The sequence below is a fragment of the Lutjanus erythropterus genome, chromosome 1 (assembly GCF_056507025.1).
Source record: "Lutjanus erythropterus isolate fLutEry1 chromosome 1, fLutEry1.hap2, whole genome shotgun sequence".
Taxonomy (NCBI): Eukaryota; Metazoa; Chordata; class Actinopteri; order Lutjaniformes; family Lutjanidae; genus Lutjanus; species Lutjanus erythropterus.
Window position 1 is genome coordinate 6,938,735 of NC_139317.1, and position 17,346 is coordinate 6,956,080.

At 41.3% G+C, this 17,346-nt stretch overlaps 1 protein-coding gene and 1 long non-coding RNA gene across 2 annotated transcripts in view; one reads left to right on the forward strand and one right to left on the reverse strand.

Moving 5' to 3' along the window:
- Positions 1-10,817, forward strand: part of LOC146332578 (protein kinase C-binding protein NELL1-like) — a 381,691-nt gene extending 370,874 nt beyond the window's left edge. The window contains exons 17-20 of the mRNA XM_084732249.1: positions 990-1,183; positions 6,277-6,453; positions 8,021-8,245; positions 10,619-10,817. Of these exons, the coding sequence (XP_084588375.1) occupies positions 990-1,183; positions 6,277-6,453; positions 8,021-8,245; positions 10,619-10,669 (647 nt within the window). The 3' untranslated portion in view covers positions 10,670-10,817. The remainder of the gene's footprint in view (positions 1-989; positions 1,184-6,276; positions 6,454-8,020; positions 8,246-10,618) is intronic.
- LOC146332580 (uncharacterized) overlaps positions 1,048-17,346 on the reverse strand; it is an 87,306-nt gene continuing 71,007 nt past the window's right edge. Inside the window, exon 3 of the long non-coding RNA XR_014771651.1 lies at positions 1,048-1,176. This is a non-coding gene — a long non-coding RNA (uncharacterized LOC146332580). The remainder of the gene's footprint in view (positions 1,177-17,346) is intronic.

Sequence of the window (17,346 nt, forward strand, 5' to 3'; positions counted from 1 at the left end):
CCAGAGTCACACAATAACACAAACTAAAAGACTGACGCAGGGGTACAACCTGTGTTTTGCTGGGTAAAATGACTGATTTCTCCCATGGAGTTTGGTTGGTTTGGAGGGAGCGATGCTTGGCTCCTATTACAGCTGTTTCCCCTCAGAAAAAGCTATCTGACGGCTAGGTAAAGCATCAAAAATATAACTTACACTTAAACTGACCTTTTTTTTAGGTGGACCCTTTTTTAAGTAGCTATAATGCCTTTTGTTATTGACCTTGTCCACACACTGCTTAGCTTCTATGCTGGTACTCCTATCTGCTTCTCCAAATGACATCTATTGCAATGTCTAATACAGAGACTATGGATAATTATCTCATACAACCCCATATTAAATAATTCAAACTGTCCCTTTAATATCCAAAACCTGAAAGTATACAGTACATCCATAAGTCTCATTTGTTTTCTGTTAATTTTTTTTCTGCATTGCGTTTTTTTACAGCATGTGTTTAATGCTGTGCAGAGAATGATTTGTAAATCTAATATGTGGGAACCGCTCCAGTAAATTAAAGAAACCCTCATACTAAAACACTGCTGCAAGCCTGCTGCTAACACCCTGGGTGCTCCACCCGAACTGACCACAACAACCTGTAATTTCAGTTTACATCACTACAATAACTGAGCGCTATTCATTTGGAGGAATGATTAAAGTGACTTGAGGGCTGAAATACTAATCTGTGCACAACACAAATTATTACAAATGTTGCCCCTGATACCTGCCGGGCTCCATCGTAATGTGAGGAAATAGAAAATTTAATTAAAAGTAAATGTGCACCACATCCACCACAGAGTTAGTAAGGGTAAACATTTCCCTCTGCAAAGCTGGGGAATGATGCAGCTTGTGCTGCAACACATGCCTTGTCTAACATTTGTTGATAATTCTACAAACACATTTTTTGTACAAAAAAAATGACATTCATTTACTATGTTTCAATCTTTCTCTTCCAGACATCGATGAGTGCAGCTTGCAGACACACACCTGCTGGAATGACAGCGTGTGTGTGAACCTCCCGGGAGGCTACGACTGTGTGTGTACGTCTGGTCCGGGCTGCAGCGGCGACTGTCCACAGGAAGAAGGAATCAGGCGCAATGGGGAGGACTGGAAACCCAGCTTTGATCGCTGTGCTATCTGCTCCTGCAAGGTAGGGAAGATGAACACCCACATCAGATTCACTACACGGTAATATCTTAACTCAGGGATTTCATCGTCTGTCGTTGTGCAACTAAACTCTTAATGTACAGTTAAAGTAAAGAAAACGTGTTGATCAGTGAGCAATTTGAAGGGGGATGCCAGCGCCTATTCATCCTCTGGTGACAGAGAGAGTGGAAACAGTTGTGTTTGTAGTATGGCTCTGAAATATCAGAAGCACCACTGTGCTGTGTATCCATGACGCTGTCCATGGTGCTGAAATAGCGGACAGATTTGTACTTATGTAATCCTGCTAGGATTTCACAGGTTTGTTTTTTTGGGGGGATTCTTGGGAAAGAAATTTTTATGCTTTTTTTTTTTTTTTTTTTTTTGCAATGAAATTAGAGGAGCAAGTGAAAATTGCAAAAAAAGATTAGCCGTATGCATATGACGTTTGTGCAGGAGAGTGCTATGATTGGTGGAACTCACAGGAAGCTAGGATGATTGATTGGACAAAATTGCAAGGTTGTGCAGAATTCAAGCGGATTTGTTTGCTTTTTTTCTCTGCATCCCAGCCTTCTTTCACTTTTGGCTTGTATCTATAATAGTCATTTACATTCTGTTTTAAAAAATACACACTTAAAAAAGAATTATTTATGAGTCAGTTCATATTCATCACAGGTCAACGAAACAAACCCGGTCCATAAATCGCTTACTGACATGTGCAATGAAGGATATGTGCATGTATGAATATCATGAAGAGTAAATATGAAGTATGTATTCAACAATTTTTAATTCATCTTTAATGTGACAATCTTTTTCCTGCAAAGGAGCAAAATACAAACCTTAAGGTACCACCTTACAAGTGTACAAAGTGTGAGACCACACAGGCAGGTGAAAAAGAAAAGACAGAAAGGAGGGACAAAAGCAACAATACATTAAGATATTTATCAAAAACCATGAGCAGTGGGGAGCCCTCTGGCTTCCACTGTTACAACGCTACTGTGCATGTACATAGACACTGTCTGCGAGCAGTGACGGGAGGGTCTGGCATTAAGAGCTGAACTGACTCAGAGACATTGCTAACAAAAAGAAGAAAGAGCAGAACAAGAAAAGACAAAGCCTTTGAAAAGGGAGGGCGAGGGGATGAGTAGATAAATTAACAATGAGGAGAAGAAAAGATTCTGAAAGGGGAATGGAGCAAAGAGGCGCTGGTTAGGTTAGGAGATACGGAACACTAAGGAATCTTCCTCTTTCTCTCTCATTTCATCTCTTTTTTCATTTCAGCAAAATGAATACAGTTTTCTCCACCTTAAAGAATGACTCAGGTTTATCACAACTTAGTAGTTTGTCCATCATTTATTGAGTGAGATAACACCAGACTCACAGAAGTAATAGCTGAGATTTAGACGTCTTTTTAGCCATGTCACCGTATTCCCAGATCTCAGCAATTAACTTTGTTGAAAAATAATATGACCCAAATCGCTAATAAAACCAGAATTCTTCTTTTAAGGTCTCAAATCTGGTTTCATTAGTGTCAAACTTTACCTGCACCTCTGGAGTTGATTTAGCTAATACTTCTGTCGATATTTATGCAACAAACACAAGAATATTAGACTTTTCTGACCACTCTTACCTCAGGAGAGAAAATTAAGCACCATACAGGGTCAATTCAAGGAAAAAAAAACACCTCAGTGCTCCCATCTGTTTGTCATTAGCCTGCATCACATTGTGACAAATATTTGTGGCAGCTTAACAAGTCATTTCTGTGCTCGGGAGGCGGAGCGGTGTGGCTGCAGGAAAAGTGAGATATTGATCAGATTTGTCTTTGGGAAGGTGAGGCTCAGTAGGTGAGATTAATAAGAAACAGACACAGAGGGTTATTTGGGAGAAAATGACAGCTGAGAGCAGAGTTTCCAATGATGATCACGGCTCACACGAACTCCCTGGAATACATCAAGGATAATATAAAGCTAATTCTATTATACATTTTTACCATGAGGTATGACATTTCAGTCCAGCACATTAGTAAATACATCCATATTACTTAAATTTCTCCAGATGTGTTAACTGTAACAACCTAACATCATGTTGCCAACATGCTGGTTTAGTGACTTCTGTTATTTTCAAACTGCAGTGGTTTCCTCTGAAAGATGCTCTTTGCAGAGGACATCACTTTGGTCCAATATTTCACAAAAATAATGAAAATATTCCCTGATTTCCTCTACCTAAGTGACTCTGCTAGACTTCCAGCCTCACTGGGAGAGAGGGAAGACTGCTGTAGACTAGCAGCAAAATATACCACAGCCTGCCATGAGCTGTGCAACTCTGTGGACCCCCTGTCCCACAAGACCAGTAATTATTATTGTTTATTGAAGAATAACTCATTTGTTTAAGGCCCATCAAAAGATGATGAACCTACAACAACTTTACTATTCCATAGCCCCTCATGGTCTCCATGCCCTGTCGCCTTTTGTGTTGTTTTTGTTTATTTTGTTTATGCAGTAATGGCAATAAAGCTAATGAATTGACATGGTATTGATGACCATATGATCGTATACATCTTGGCTCCGTCAATCCGTAAGATCAAATGTGCGGCAAAAGCATTTTAGAAGCAGAGCGACTTCACACATTTCCACTATAGTATATTTGTTTGCTGACTATTTTTTGCATATTAGCAGCTACTGAGTAATTTTTTGCAGCTCGTTCACAAAGTGCTAACAGATGCTTTTGTAATTGCTCCATGTATGAAGACTGTCTTGATTTCCTGATTAGCATAGAATTGCAGAAGAAAATCTGTAGGATTTGTTATGTCAGAGAAGTGACATAAAGCCGTGGTTCAAAAAATGTATACCCCTTATAATATTATCCCGACCAATGCAAAACATTTTTTGCTGGAAGAAAAGTCTATGGAAAGAGGCATAAAAGAGCAAAATTCCCATTAAATCATGTTTTTCCTGATACTTCCTGATACTTTTTGCTTTTTTAAAACTTTCTTTCTCTCAGTTTTCAGCTGTATTACTGCTACATTTCAAGCAAAAAGCCATTTTCTTAATTTTTGTCTGTCATCCCTGACTGAAACTGGCATGTTGCTTTTTGCTTCTGAGGTTTCATGACAGATGACAGTTTTGCCAGTTAGCGATTGCACTGAAAACAGGGACACTGAGTATAAATTGTGTTTTAATCAAACTTACGTTTCCACCTTTTATGACAGATATTTTTTTAAATTAAGAAAAATGGATGCTGTATGCCAGAAACATAGGCATTTACATACAATCAGAGGAGGATTTCATAATTCAGAGACAAGAGGTGTTCCAGCAAAAGTAGACGTAGCACAAAGATAACAGAGTGGAGAAAAGAGACAAGTGTGACACAAGTGAGACGCTCTGCTCACATTAAGAGTGTTCAAGATGCCGTCAGGGTCAACTGCCCTGCTAGGTTTTATGTCGGTGTGGGATGCTGACTGAATGTAAACCAGCACTGATCTGAGTACCAGGGACCAAGGCTGAAAACCACTGACCTGGTGACTGCGAGGCAACCAGAAAAAGTCGCAGTGGTTTGTGAAGGAGAGAGAAATTGAAGGTAATCAGGGTCAGAAAGTACAGACTCGTGGTAAACACGCATGAAACTGATGATTGGTTTGCTGAATATGAGAGGAAGGTCGACAGGTCAAGAGAAAAAGACTCGAGTGCATGAGAGAAAGATGACAGTGGCCAGAGCCGTAAAGAGATTATAAAAACCCGCCAGCACATGACATCAAAGGTGGAAACTTAAGCACAAAGATCTTCCATACTCAACTTTCACCATATTTTTAAATTATTTTCAGGAAAATGAGAGGGGGAAAAGAGTTAAATTAGATTCTTAGAGTTATACAGAAATGACCCAATAAGGACTGAAATCATCTCAAATTAACTTAACAGATACCCTGGAGAGGAACACCTCCTCATAGAACTGTTGAAAGCAAATCATACCCATAGATTAAAGAGAATTTCATCTGCAGTCATCAAATTCATCATGAAGTTGTAAAAAATCAAAGTAGTACAATGATTTTGTTTTGGTTGGCACAAAAGTGCACCATTAGCATGCGCGCCCGGTCTTATTCCTGGCTGTAAAATGAACAGTCGGCATTCGTGCGTCCTGCCACTGTGGTACAATTGGCAGTAATTTCCCAGCAAGTCCAGGGCTGTAACCATAAAAGACCAGCGCCATCGGTATTGGTACCCTGGGATTCAGCGGTTACTGTAGCAGGACAATATGCATCGATAAAACATTGGCTCTGTATTGCCCTTTTAATGGTATGCGGAATGATTTTATGGCTCCCATACATTTTCTAACTGCCATTTTATGTAACATTTTTACATCTCCATTACACTGTCGTCCCCGGGCCAGACAGCGCTGGCTGTGGTGAGTAAAACGGACCATAAAGTTTTCTCTGGGCACGGCGGCTGAGGAGAGTTTGCATTCCGGTCCAGGCATCAAACTTGTGACACATTCTTGCTTCAGTCACAACTCTAATATACTGCAGTTAGAAAATGGAGATTTAAGAGTTGCTCATTATAATCCCCTGTAGGCATGCCGGCCTTGAATAATCTGCCTGAATGACCCAGTCTGACAAAACTGTTAACTAGCTCTCCCTTAAGGCATCTGAGACAGGTGTCAGATACGCACCTTGATCATATCCCTTCTTTGCATTTTGGATTTTTCTGATAGAGGTCTTTAAATCCCGATCTTTTTCAAACTAAGATTCAGTATATAGTATTTGTAATTTCACCATTTTCATAGTAAAATATGTCAGGCATTCAGTGCTCTCTCAAGGATTATACTCTTTTCGGAGATGAAAAGGCTCCAAAACGGCGTTCAGCACATCAGGGGATCCTTAAACTCTTCATTGTAAGCAGACTCATGAAAGCTTTCAGTTTCAGCAGCTATTGAACGCAAGTTGACCCACCTACTCAATGATTAAGAAACTCTGGAACAATACTTAACAGGCCAGGATATGAGGAGACATGCGAAGTTGAAGTCTTTGTCGGCACTCTGTCTTTTAAGTCATCGGCATGTACTATGTCACTACCATGACCTGAGTCTGTCTGCCCCTCTGTTGCGCAGGACGGACAGACGTACTGCAGGAGAAGACCCTGTGACTGCGGAGACCCAGACGAGGATCTGTTCTGCTGTCCCGGCTGCGACAACAGGCCCAGCAGCCAGTGTCTGGACCAGAGCGGACGCACACTCTACCGCAGCGGAGCATCCTGGCTGTACGGCTGCCAGCAGTGCCGCTGCATGGTCTGTACACAGAAATGCGCACGCACACACACACACACACACACACACACACACACACACACTCACGCGGAAGCTATGTGTGTTTTGCCAAAAGGCATGAAAGCTGACCTTCATATCAGATCCCTTCCCTGTCATTTCAGAGCATTGTTCGAGTTACCTTTTCACAGTTGTACATAACAAGAGATTATACTGTCAGATGTGTTCTCACCTACAGGGAATACTCAGTTTGGTTTAGGTGAGGTGTGGCACCAGGGTAAAGCGTGCAGGAGGTCAGACATGACACCATAAGTAGGCTGTGAAATGAAATCAGTTTGTAATCTGGTCATAAGCCAAACTGAGTCTCTTGCTATTCCATCGGTGTCTTCATGACAATTAACCTTCTTCACCCTGAGATGTTTGTATTCTTCCAGTGTCATGCCAGTCACGTGAGAGAAATGTAGCTCACTGTGAATTTTCTCGACAATGACCTTCTCTATTCACTCACGGGCTCAATCAGGTTCACACCAGCCTTGTTTGGTTCAGTTAAACCGAGACCTGGAGTGTTTACCCCCTTTTCGCAGTTTGTTTTGGTTGGTCTGAACTCCAGTTTGGACCAAACAACCACTTACTGGTTTGCCTCGAAGTAATCTAGAACCACTGTCACATGAAATCGGGAGCAATTCAGAGTTGGTGCGAACACCGTTCGAACTGATCATGGAATGTGTCATTTCATTGATTATAAAAGTTTTTCTATTCCTGTTTTGGTGACAGGTGAACTACTAGCTAGTTTGCAACCAAAATGTGAACCGACAGTAGACACACTTGCTGCAAAACTTGCTGACATTTATATGTGCAGCCGTCTTAAGTCTGCTGATATGTGCTTCAGATCAACACCAACATAAAGAGAACTTGACAGTGCTCAGTAATGTACGATATTCAGGTAGAAACTGCAGGCAGAAATTGGGCTGTTTGTTGTCTTTTTACCCACCAACTGTATGCCAAAAGAATTTCCACTGCATGCTGTATGTTTACAATTTATAGACCATCTGAGTTTTGTCATTGTGAATGCATACTGGACCAGTTGGATAACGGAAACATCCTCTCATTGGTTCTATTGAGGAACCAAACCTTTAGGTGTGAACCCACCCTCAGTAATAGGGAGCTGGCAGTGTAAAGTTTGTGTAATGTCCAGTCCAACTAATTCAGACATTTATATTCTCACATATAGCTCGTCTGGGTGTCTGGGTAATGTCTCCAAAGGTTCAGGGTTACAGTGCGTCTGTGAAGGGGACTTCTGTGTGGTGAAACTGGTTTGTTAGAAGAAACAGACGACATTCAAAACACAGAATCTCATCAACATGAAGCTCAGAGCTATGTTTTGTTCAGTACCTGGCCCTGATCTGCTTCTCGGCTGTGTTTGTGTGGATAATAATTACCACCTCTCTAATTAGTGATGTGGCAACAAATCAGCGTGTGAGCTGTAACCGCAGTCACCAGATTAGCTGATTCATACACAAAAAAAAGAGCACACACAGTAACATTTGTGTCACCTTTCTATTTTTTTTCACCACTCTCTGTGTCTCTGCAGGAGGGGGAGGTGGACTGCTGGCCTCTGGTTTGCCCCGTGTTGATGTGCGAGTACACGGCGGTGGCGGAGGGCGAGTGTTGCCCGCGCTGCGTCACAGACCCCTGCCTGGCCGACAACCTGTCGTATGACATCCGACAGACGTGCCAGGACCCCGCAGGCGTCGTGCGCCTCAGCGGAGACACATGGCATATGCCCAACTCACCCTGCACCACCTGCAAGTGTAAGGTAGGTCAAGGCAACAACAACCGCAGTGGAGGTTTGCTTTATTCTGCAGCATCCAGGTTTGATGTAACACTTGTAAAGCTAATTCAGCGCTGAACAGAAGAACCGTTTCAATTTGTCTCAGAACAATCCATGCTCAGTTTTTGAGCTTTCACGTCATGTATCACTTGTCCATCCCTGCAGCTAGACCGCTAGAGAATTTTTTTTAAACTCCTCCACACCTTCACAGTGTTACAGACTTGGGTGCAGATCCCGGGGGGTACAGAGGGGATGTGTCCACCACAACTTATAAAAACTTCAACTTGACCTCCCTAATAAATTGTTTTGAAAATAAATTATGTAAATATACATGCAATAGAAGCCAACTCCACTTTTGAACACTTCTTGAAGGTTTTGTTTATGCCCCCCTTCGGTCCTGCTCAGTGGTACATCACTTTCATCTGGTGATAACAGACGCTGTAGTGCTGGTCCACTAAATACATGTAGTGTATGTCTGTGGCAAACAATTCATCACAGTTTATTAATGATGTTACTGAGTAAATGACATGTGCCGATTGTGCCCTATATAAAAGTGAATCAGAGAAGAGTCTTTGCGATGGTGTAACTAAAGACTAAAAATATGTCCCCACCATAAAACGCCTGCATTTAGAGTAAATTGTAATGAGATCTGCGCCCTTGGTAACAGGTAATGTTAGGCATAACAGGCGATTGACAATGACGAAGTGGAAACTGAGTGAGTTTGTTTAATGCGTGCTCAAGGACATGCACTGTCTGTCTTCCAAGATGAACAGACCAAAAGAAAAATGGAAATCTGATTGTCATAGATGATGTAACATAGATTTCATTTTAAAAGAATAAAATATGCAGATCGCTGTGTCAGGAACATGTCATCATAACTCAGATCACATCCACGCATTTAATAAAAACAATCTGTTGTTCTTCCGTTCTGCTTATTTTTAGCAGCCAGAATTTAAATTTTTAAATTAAAAAGAGAGCACATCAAATATGTGGACTTAAACCAGGGCTATCCAGTTGCTTATTTGTATGTAGTTCCTGCATGAAAATGCTCATAACAAGGTCTGTGGATTATGTTGAGTAACCGGATCATGATTTCTGTATAGAGACACTGTTTTTTTTTTTTGGTGTTCTGAGCTAGGGTTGGGTGATATGTTAAAATCCCATCCATCTGGAATATCGTCATCCCCCGTCCAACCTCTTTTTTAAACAGATCACTACAACCTTACAACTTCTAAATTTAAGTTTCTCTCTTTTACCAAACTAAGACAATCCCTAATGGCTCATTAACTCACTTCATTCATTCAAACTAGTTTGTCTGTCCACTCTTCCAGCAATCACCAACTGTGGTTTGGTCGAATTAAATCCTTAATTCATTGCATGAAAAGAGTGCAAAGTCTAACTCTGCAGGATGTTTACCTCTCACTCAGTGCACTCATGGTCTGGCTAAGTGGGTGTGTACTGTGTCTCTGGATAAGAGCGTGTTGTGAAGCAGCGTCTGTCACTTTGCAGACCCTTACATTAGCAAAATAAAGTGACAAATATCGGCCCAAAAATCAGCCAAAAAGAACAACTGGCGATGGACTGAGGATGGATGGCGATCGCCCAACCCTACTTTGAGCGCCTCAAGCCAAGTGGCAGGCATCTCTAAGCCCGATATCTCCAAAACACTGCAACTCACACCAAAAAAAATCTAGATGGATAAACAGCACTACATGCCAGGGGAAAATATGTACTTTTGATTTCGGAGAGTGCTGTCCCTTTAATGGTCAGCTCAACCAAATGACAGATCTAAACATAATTTTGGGGTATCGCATGCCACGCAGATAAGGCTTTGAGACATTGGCCTCTGAAGCCCTTTTCATCTTTCATTTTTTAGTAGAAAGTAGTTCCAATGAAAAGTGTGACACTGTGACAGTGAAGTCTGTTGACTATCCAAGAAAAAAAACCAAAAACTGGGACCTTGTCAGTGAGAAGACATATTGCTGTTCAGTTTCTCAAATTTGTCACTGCTTGGAGCCACACATCTTAAATTCTGTTCTTCTCCAATGTACTGGAGTGGCATCATAAATCTTAAAGACTGATATCTCAGTGCAGAAAATCCTGGAACTGAATGACTACATAAAGTAGTGGTAGGGACAAGTGTACAGTATGTTCTTTTGTAATATGTGTCAACTGACCCTTCACTGATATTGTAGACGTCATGTTAACATTTCAAGTTTCCTGTGCATTAAGCCTCTAACCTTGACTAATTATGGCCAGCCATGCTCTGAATTGTGTTATTATATACAGCGAGCACACTGCAGAATATTTAATCCTCTCTCTCTCTTCTTTCCTGTCTTTCCATGCTGTGCTGCTCAGAATGGTAATGTTTGCTGCTCAGTGGATCTCGACTGCCTTCAGAACAACTAAAGCTCTCCACCTCCCGTCCTGTTCTCCTCCCTTCACTGCGGGACTGCCACGCCCCTTCCCACAACCGACGACTCTTCCTCTGGATTCATAAAACAGACTCACGCGCACACATGTGCATGCCGGGGTGTGCACAGAAAATACAAACACACACCGGACAGACTGGGGTGTTGAGGCTGTGCTTTTATGCCGTGACTCTGTCGACAAACAGTGAGCGTGCGTGTGTGTGTGTGTGTGTGTGTGTGTGTGTGTGTGGTGCTCAGGCAGAGACTGAGGCCATAATCACCACAGTCACTGTGTTGTGTATGTGTCTTTGTGTTGTTTCCATTTCACTACATGTCTTGAGGAAACCTGTTAAGCATTATGTCTGCCCCAAACCAGAAACAAGCAGCTGAGTTGTCATTAAGAAAAGGAATCACAGCTGTCGATGTTGCCTAAATGTAAACCCGCTATTCTTTGGGCTCCTTGGAAGTTGTTATAATACATTTATTACTGCATATGTGAAAAGTAATGCACCCTAATTTTATATGACGTTGTGTGAAGTTACAGCATCAGAATGCAAGGTTGACACGAAGGAAAGAAATCTGATTTCATAGGTTCAGTTTCCAACTCAATACCAACTTTTCTCATGGGAGTGGCGTTTGTGTTCGTTCAGCCAATACTTTTTTTTACTTTCTACAGTGACAGAAACCTCACTTGATCCTTTGACATGTCCTGTTTTGTCTGTCTGTGGCGACAATCTGTTTTTTCAGGCAGCTGTGCACTACATACTTCTCTGATCAATACAGTAATCAGTTAAACCAAACAAAGATATGTTTCCAAATAGGTGAAAAACTCTTAATGTGTTTAATCTAATATATTAGGGGTGCATCACTTTTCTTCATATGCTATATAAATGTTTGACATAACACTTAATTCACATTTCAGCATCTTAACCCAACAGTTGTCTGCATCTTCCTACTTCAGGGACTGGATCCAGCAATGTCCATGTATCTAAAAATGTCTAACATATAATGAGGCCTGTTACATTTAAAGTGCAACTATGAAATGCTCAACATAAGCTGTAAACTTTATGAATTACAATCATACTTGTTCTAGTTTTCAGTAGTATTTCATCTTTTAAGTTTGAGGGAATCGTATTTGTGTTGAATTTGGAAAATTATTGACTCAGAAGTAAGGGTTCTGACTGACAAATTTCAGCCTGTGGCTTTCACCAAGGTCAAGGCCATCAGCTGAAATGTGCTGTTTTCATAATAAGTTGTTCTCAATACTCGTACTTTGATTTTTGACAAGCAGCGCCTGAAACGAGTTTGGTCTCTGTGAGGCTAGACAATAGGCTTGTTCGAGATAACTGTGCCTCTCCTATAAAGTGGATGAGATCAGGGGGGCCTCAGCGGGAAGCAGTGACAAAAATCTGCAGTGAAGACAGACAAATCTTGTCAGACAAGAGAGTTTCTAGCTGTCTTCACAGAATAGACAGGGAGTCAAAGTAATATTTACATCCTGTTAGATCTATCTAGGCTTCCTGTAGTTTGCAGACCACATTCAGATGAATATAGCAGAAATAAGGCATGAAGGAGGAAAGCATGCGATCTTGATCACTGATGAAGTTACAACGTGATTTTCTGCAACGTGATGTTTGTTGCTAAAACTAACAAGTCAATCAAAGCCAGTCAATTTATCAATCAGGCGAGAGCCAGGCATTGCAGTTGGCTCTAAAAACAATGGCTGCCTTGAGTTATCATTGCCCACATTTGCATGACGTCAGAGCAGCTCGGGATCAAGTCAGACACAAATCTAACCAGCATGCATTGTGCTGCAATTGCCGGTGATCGATTCTGTGCAGGCCTAGCTCATCTCTAAGTAGCCTAATGTCATTTGATAACAGAGGACAATTTTTCTAACTCTGTGAAACAAATAATATGACAAGCAGGCCCACTTCAGGCAGGGATTAGCCAACTGTGTGGAGGTGAGAGAGCATTAAGGCTTTGAACTATTCTCTTCAGCGTAGTTGTCCCAAAATGTCTGCCGTTATTCCCATTTTATTATATTTTGCTCTCTCAATGACTGAATCAATCCAGTAGTACTAAGAACAATGTGGCTAGAGCATTGTTTCCAGTAAGGTGTGTCCTTGAATAAGTGTAACCTGTTTATTCCTCTGGGCACAGCACTGCTGCACCATGGTTTTGATCTGTCCTCCGCGTGGTTGCAGCCCACCAGAAGCAAGATTATGTCAGAATCAGTCGATATGGTCCCCTTTCCTTGATTTTGGTGCTTGTACCACATAGTTAGGTAGTTTGAGTCTGTCCGGGGTGTTTTATTTTGAAAATTGGCCAGATTCTCTGATTTTTCTGAGTCTGACTTCCTGCCCACTCAATGTCCTCGACGCAGATTGACACACCATCCGTCAAAAATAGCATTTGAGGCACAGTATAATGCCACTTTGGGGACACACTGCGGCGCTGCTGTTTGAATCACAAACACTATGTAAAATGGCAGCGATCAGCTCTGGTGGACGTGTGCTCAGTGGAATCAAGCTGCAAGCCTTGTATGTTTCATGGGGGCTGTACTTGCGGCCATTCTTGCAACCACCTTGCATTTAGAAATTCCCAGATAATCTGTAGGCGGCAAGATCTCCGATTCGTATGGTGAGACAAATTTAAAGCACGTCCCAGACTTCAGCCTTCAGGTCATTTAATGACCCACCTGCATGAACAAACATTCTTCATAGGATCCAGGCTCTGAATTAGGGATGATAGCGATCTCCAACACGTTCCCTCAGCCTCAGTTTCTCCTCTCAGATGAGGCCGACTGCCAGATAGCACCATATAACAACAACAGCAACCAAACGCATGTGAAAGCAGTGTGATGGCATACAACGGATTTCCGCACCAGCTAAAATAGTTGACTAGCTCCCAGGGCTCCTCAGCTCTCAACCATATACACAGAGTGGCAGAGAGACATAAAAAAAAAAAAAAAGAGAGTGTGGATAATTAAAGCCATGTCATGCCGACCTGGATTTGAGTATGCCAGGAGGTCACCAAGTGTCGAATCTGTTTACAGACGGCTAGGCTTATTAAGGCAGGAGACTCTGGTGCTGCTACAGTTCACACATTCACAGCTCTGACACTGGTCTGGTCTCCTGCCCTGTCCTCTCCTCCGCACCTCTCTGCATTATCCTCAAGCTCGTCTCGAGAGTGCTAACGTTTCCTTCAAGTGTCACCACTGTCGCCCTGTTTGTCCATCACTGTCTGTTTTTCAGCACAAGAAACTGGGGTGAATTTCTGACTGTCTCAAATTTTTGACTTTGAAATGTGAATGTGCTGTGGCCACGAATTACGCTTTAACCATGGAGTTTTTATCAGATAACAGCAGAAATCTGACATCCCAGTTGTACCTTTTGGTCAGGTGAAATAGTTATTCTGTAAACCTTTGTTATACATCTCTTTATCAAAAACACTTAACAGTTAATTTTAGGCATGGAAAATAATTTCAGAAGAAGGATAGCTGGTTCTTTTCAAAGCTGGTACCAGCAGTCAAGGTCTTCTCTACACTTTCTTCTTTGTCTGATTTCTGCACATTCTCAGCATATTTGCAGATATCAGGACTCATTTTCCTCCCTTCAGGAGAATCCATTTGCTCAGATCATCCTTCACAGTGAAAATGAAACTTGCATTTGCCTTGGTCAAAGTTCTTTTTCGATGTGAAATGAAGTAAATCAGCTGTCCAAGACGAAATCCCTCAGGCAGGCGTGGAGTCCACGCTTGTGTCCATCTAGACATTTAGTTTGCTTGGCTCCTCTTGACTTTGTTTGAGATCCACAGCAAAATCAAAATGTGCTCGTAGAACATCTTGGAGACAAGTCTGAGACGGGAGATGAGAGCGCAAAAGGCATCTCAAGGCAGGATATGAGGGAGGCAGTAAATATGTGAAGAGTCACTTGTCGCATGTTCTCATTTAATATTACAATCATTCTCACCAGTTGAGGATCTCTCCAAAAGAATAATCTTTTCATCAGTACACTTCATCTGAGAGCAATTCTGTCATTTGTGCACCCACATATAGATATGTCGATAGTCTGGAGCAAAAAATGAGTGTTTTAAGAGCAATACAGCAATTGTGAGACTGTTGTAGTCTGCACTAGCTGCAAAGGAAAAACTTTGATGCATTTTTTTCTGAAAGTGGAACTGGCGTCGGGGGTGACCTTGGTCTTTGGAATTGAAAGTAAATGTCTCTGCCATCTCCCTCCTGCTGACCTTCCTCTATTTAATGTCAAACTAGTTCTCGTTTCTGGTCGTGTTTCCCGTCCCTCACAGAAACATTGGGAAAAGATATTTTTCTACCCTTTCGTGCACGAGGTGCGTTGTTTGGACTCTGAAATACGGTGGCACTTTCACAAACTTTTTGGAAAGGTGATGCTGGTTGTTTAACCTCTGGAGGGGAAAGCGGCACGCAGCGAGGCACCGCTCTGACCTCTCGGCCACACACTGTCCTTGTGTTGTCTTTGTTCGCCACCACATCTGTCTGTCTCACCTGAGCATTCACTCTCTCCTCCATTTTCACAATGCCTCTTGTAAAACTGAACATGTCAACTGTGCACAACGTACACAAAAGAAAAACAAGTGATGTAAATGGTATCTGTACCCATCAAGTTTAACACAGCAATCGAAAGCAGACATTTGTACAAAAGATCACTGAAAACAAGGTTTTCAGATTGCTCTGTTGATTGATTTGATATGAAATATTACGACTGCTGTAAAACACTATTTGCAAGTCTGTGTGTAAATGTTTTTACATACTGACGCTATGATAAAATTATACAGTTTTTTAATTATCATTGTGTTCATGAATAACGTATTAATTTTAGTGTACTACTTTTCTTTTTGTGGGATAGGTTCTGTTTTGCTGTAAATACTGTGTAAAGTGAAGGGTTCTGTAAAGAGAGTAAGACTATGTGAATAATTCTCACTAAAGCTTCTTAGGATCTGAGCGTTGCAAGTCGAGTATGACAGAGAAGCAACATTTCTATTGTTTCTACTATTTCTTTATTTTTCTATTCTTGCCTTAACCCTTTTAGTATCTGTCATAGTTTAATGTCTTTTCACTGTTTTAGGACAACATTACGGATTTGACTAGCCTGTGTGTTTGTACAGACCTCTGATCGGTGAGCGACCCTCGTTAAAAGCTGAGAGTCAGCAGAAGAGGATTTTGGAAACCAGAACGAGCGTAGACCAGCGTCTGTTCCTGGCGTCTTTGCAAAAACAGACGAGGAGCTTGGACAGACTTTTCACTTCGCACTGTTTTTTTTTTTTTTTTTTTTTCTTTTTCAACACACGACTGTATGAACCGAACTGAAAATTCTCTACATGGGAACCAGACAGAATAGAACTATGTACACATGTAAAAAAAAAAAAAAGAAAAAAGTCTAATGTTGAAAATGACAATGTTGTTCTTGATTTCAGTTCCTACTAAAAAAAACAAGCCATTGTGTTTCTCCTTTAATGTCTGACTTTTTAAAAGAAGCAGTTTTGGACCTTCTAGATCCTGATGTGCTTGTTCATGTTTTTGATAGAGGACCGCGGTGGAAGAATCCACCGGGTCTGTTCATTGTTACTTCTCCAGATCAGAGTGGCCAACCTAATTGTACTCAAAGGGTTAAGTGTCATTTGACTTGAAGACTGTGTCGTGATAAGAGTTTGCTGTAAAAAAACATCTTCAGTTAATAAATATTTTAGTTGTTTACTTTATTTGCTGAGAGTATTTGGCTTCAAAGTGTCATGAAGGCTGGCAGTTGAACTCAGGCTCACAGGTAGGTGAGTCATGCTTCCGGGGTAAATGGCAAAAACAGACAGAGATCATGAGAAACACCCAAACAGCTCGCCATCACAACAGCAGCAGGTTAAACGAAAGTAATGTTTCTGAGCCAATACCTGCATCAGGATATAGTCCTGGAAAAGTCTTTCATGTTCTGCTTTTATCAATACTGCTGTTTTCCATTTCCCTCAGGAAACGTATGAAAGGCTGCGTTGCAGTAAAGATAAGTACGTCCTTTTGATGCTTTAATGGAGCACTGCTGTGCTGCTAACTGGAGCAGGTAGAGCAACACGTTTGAAGCCACACTGTTGGAAAAAAAAAGTGAAAACTGCACAACATGGAACCTAATGTTTTATATTTTTTCTCCAGCACCACATTAAAACACACACAGCACCTAAAAACTACACAAAAATACACCTATTCACTGAAATGCAGGTATTCCCAGTAGGAAGTTACTCTCACAACAACAACACAGAACGCCGTCTTCATCAGTTAGTAAACACACAAACCTTGATTTTTCAAAGCAAGTCCAATCCACAAAGCAAGATGATGTAACTTTTGAAAGTAAAAATAACAACTCTACACAAAGCCTATAGAAACACCTATAAAAACTTCAGCATGGAAACGCAGCCAAAACCAAAAAGAATCTGTACAAACAAGAAGAGACGGTAAGGAGTTCTCAAAGTCTGTTAAATAAATTGAGACTTCTTTCTGGCCTCAGGGGCAGTATATATACATTAATTATGTGGTATCTCTCAGCCTGATAAAAACAATCCAACATTAAAAGCCTACCTGGAATTATAATAACATCTTGAGATTTAATTTCGTCTTTCTCCTGCCGTCGCCATTACCGAGTTTTGTCTGAA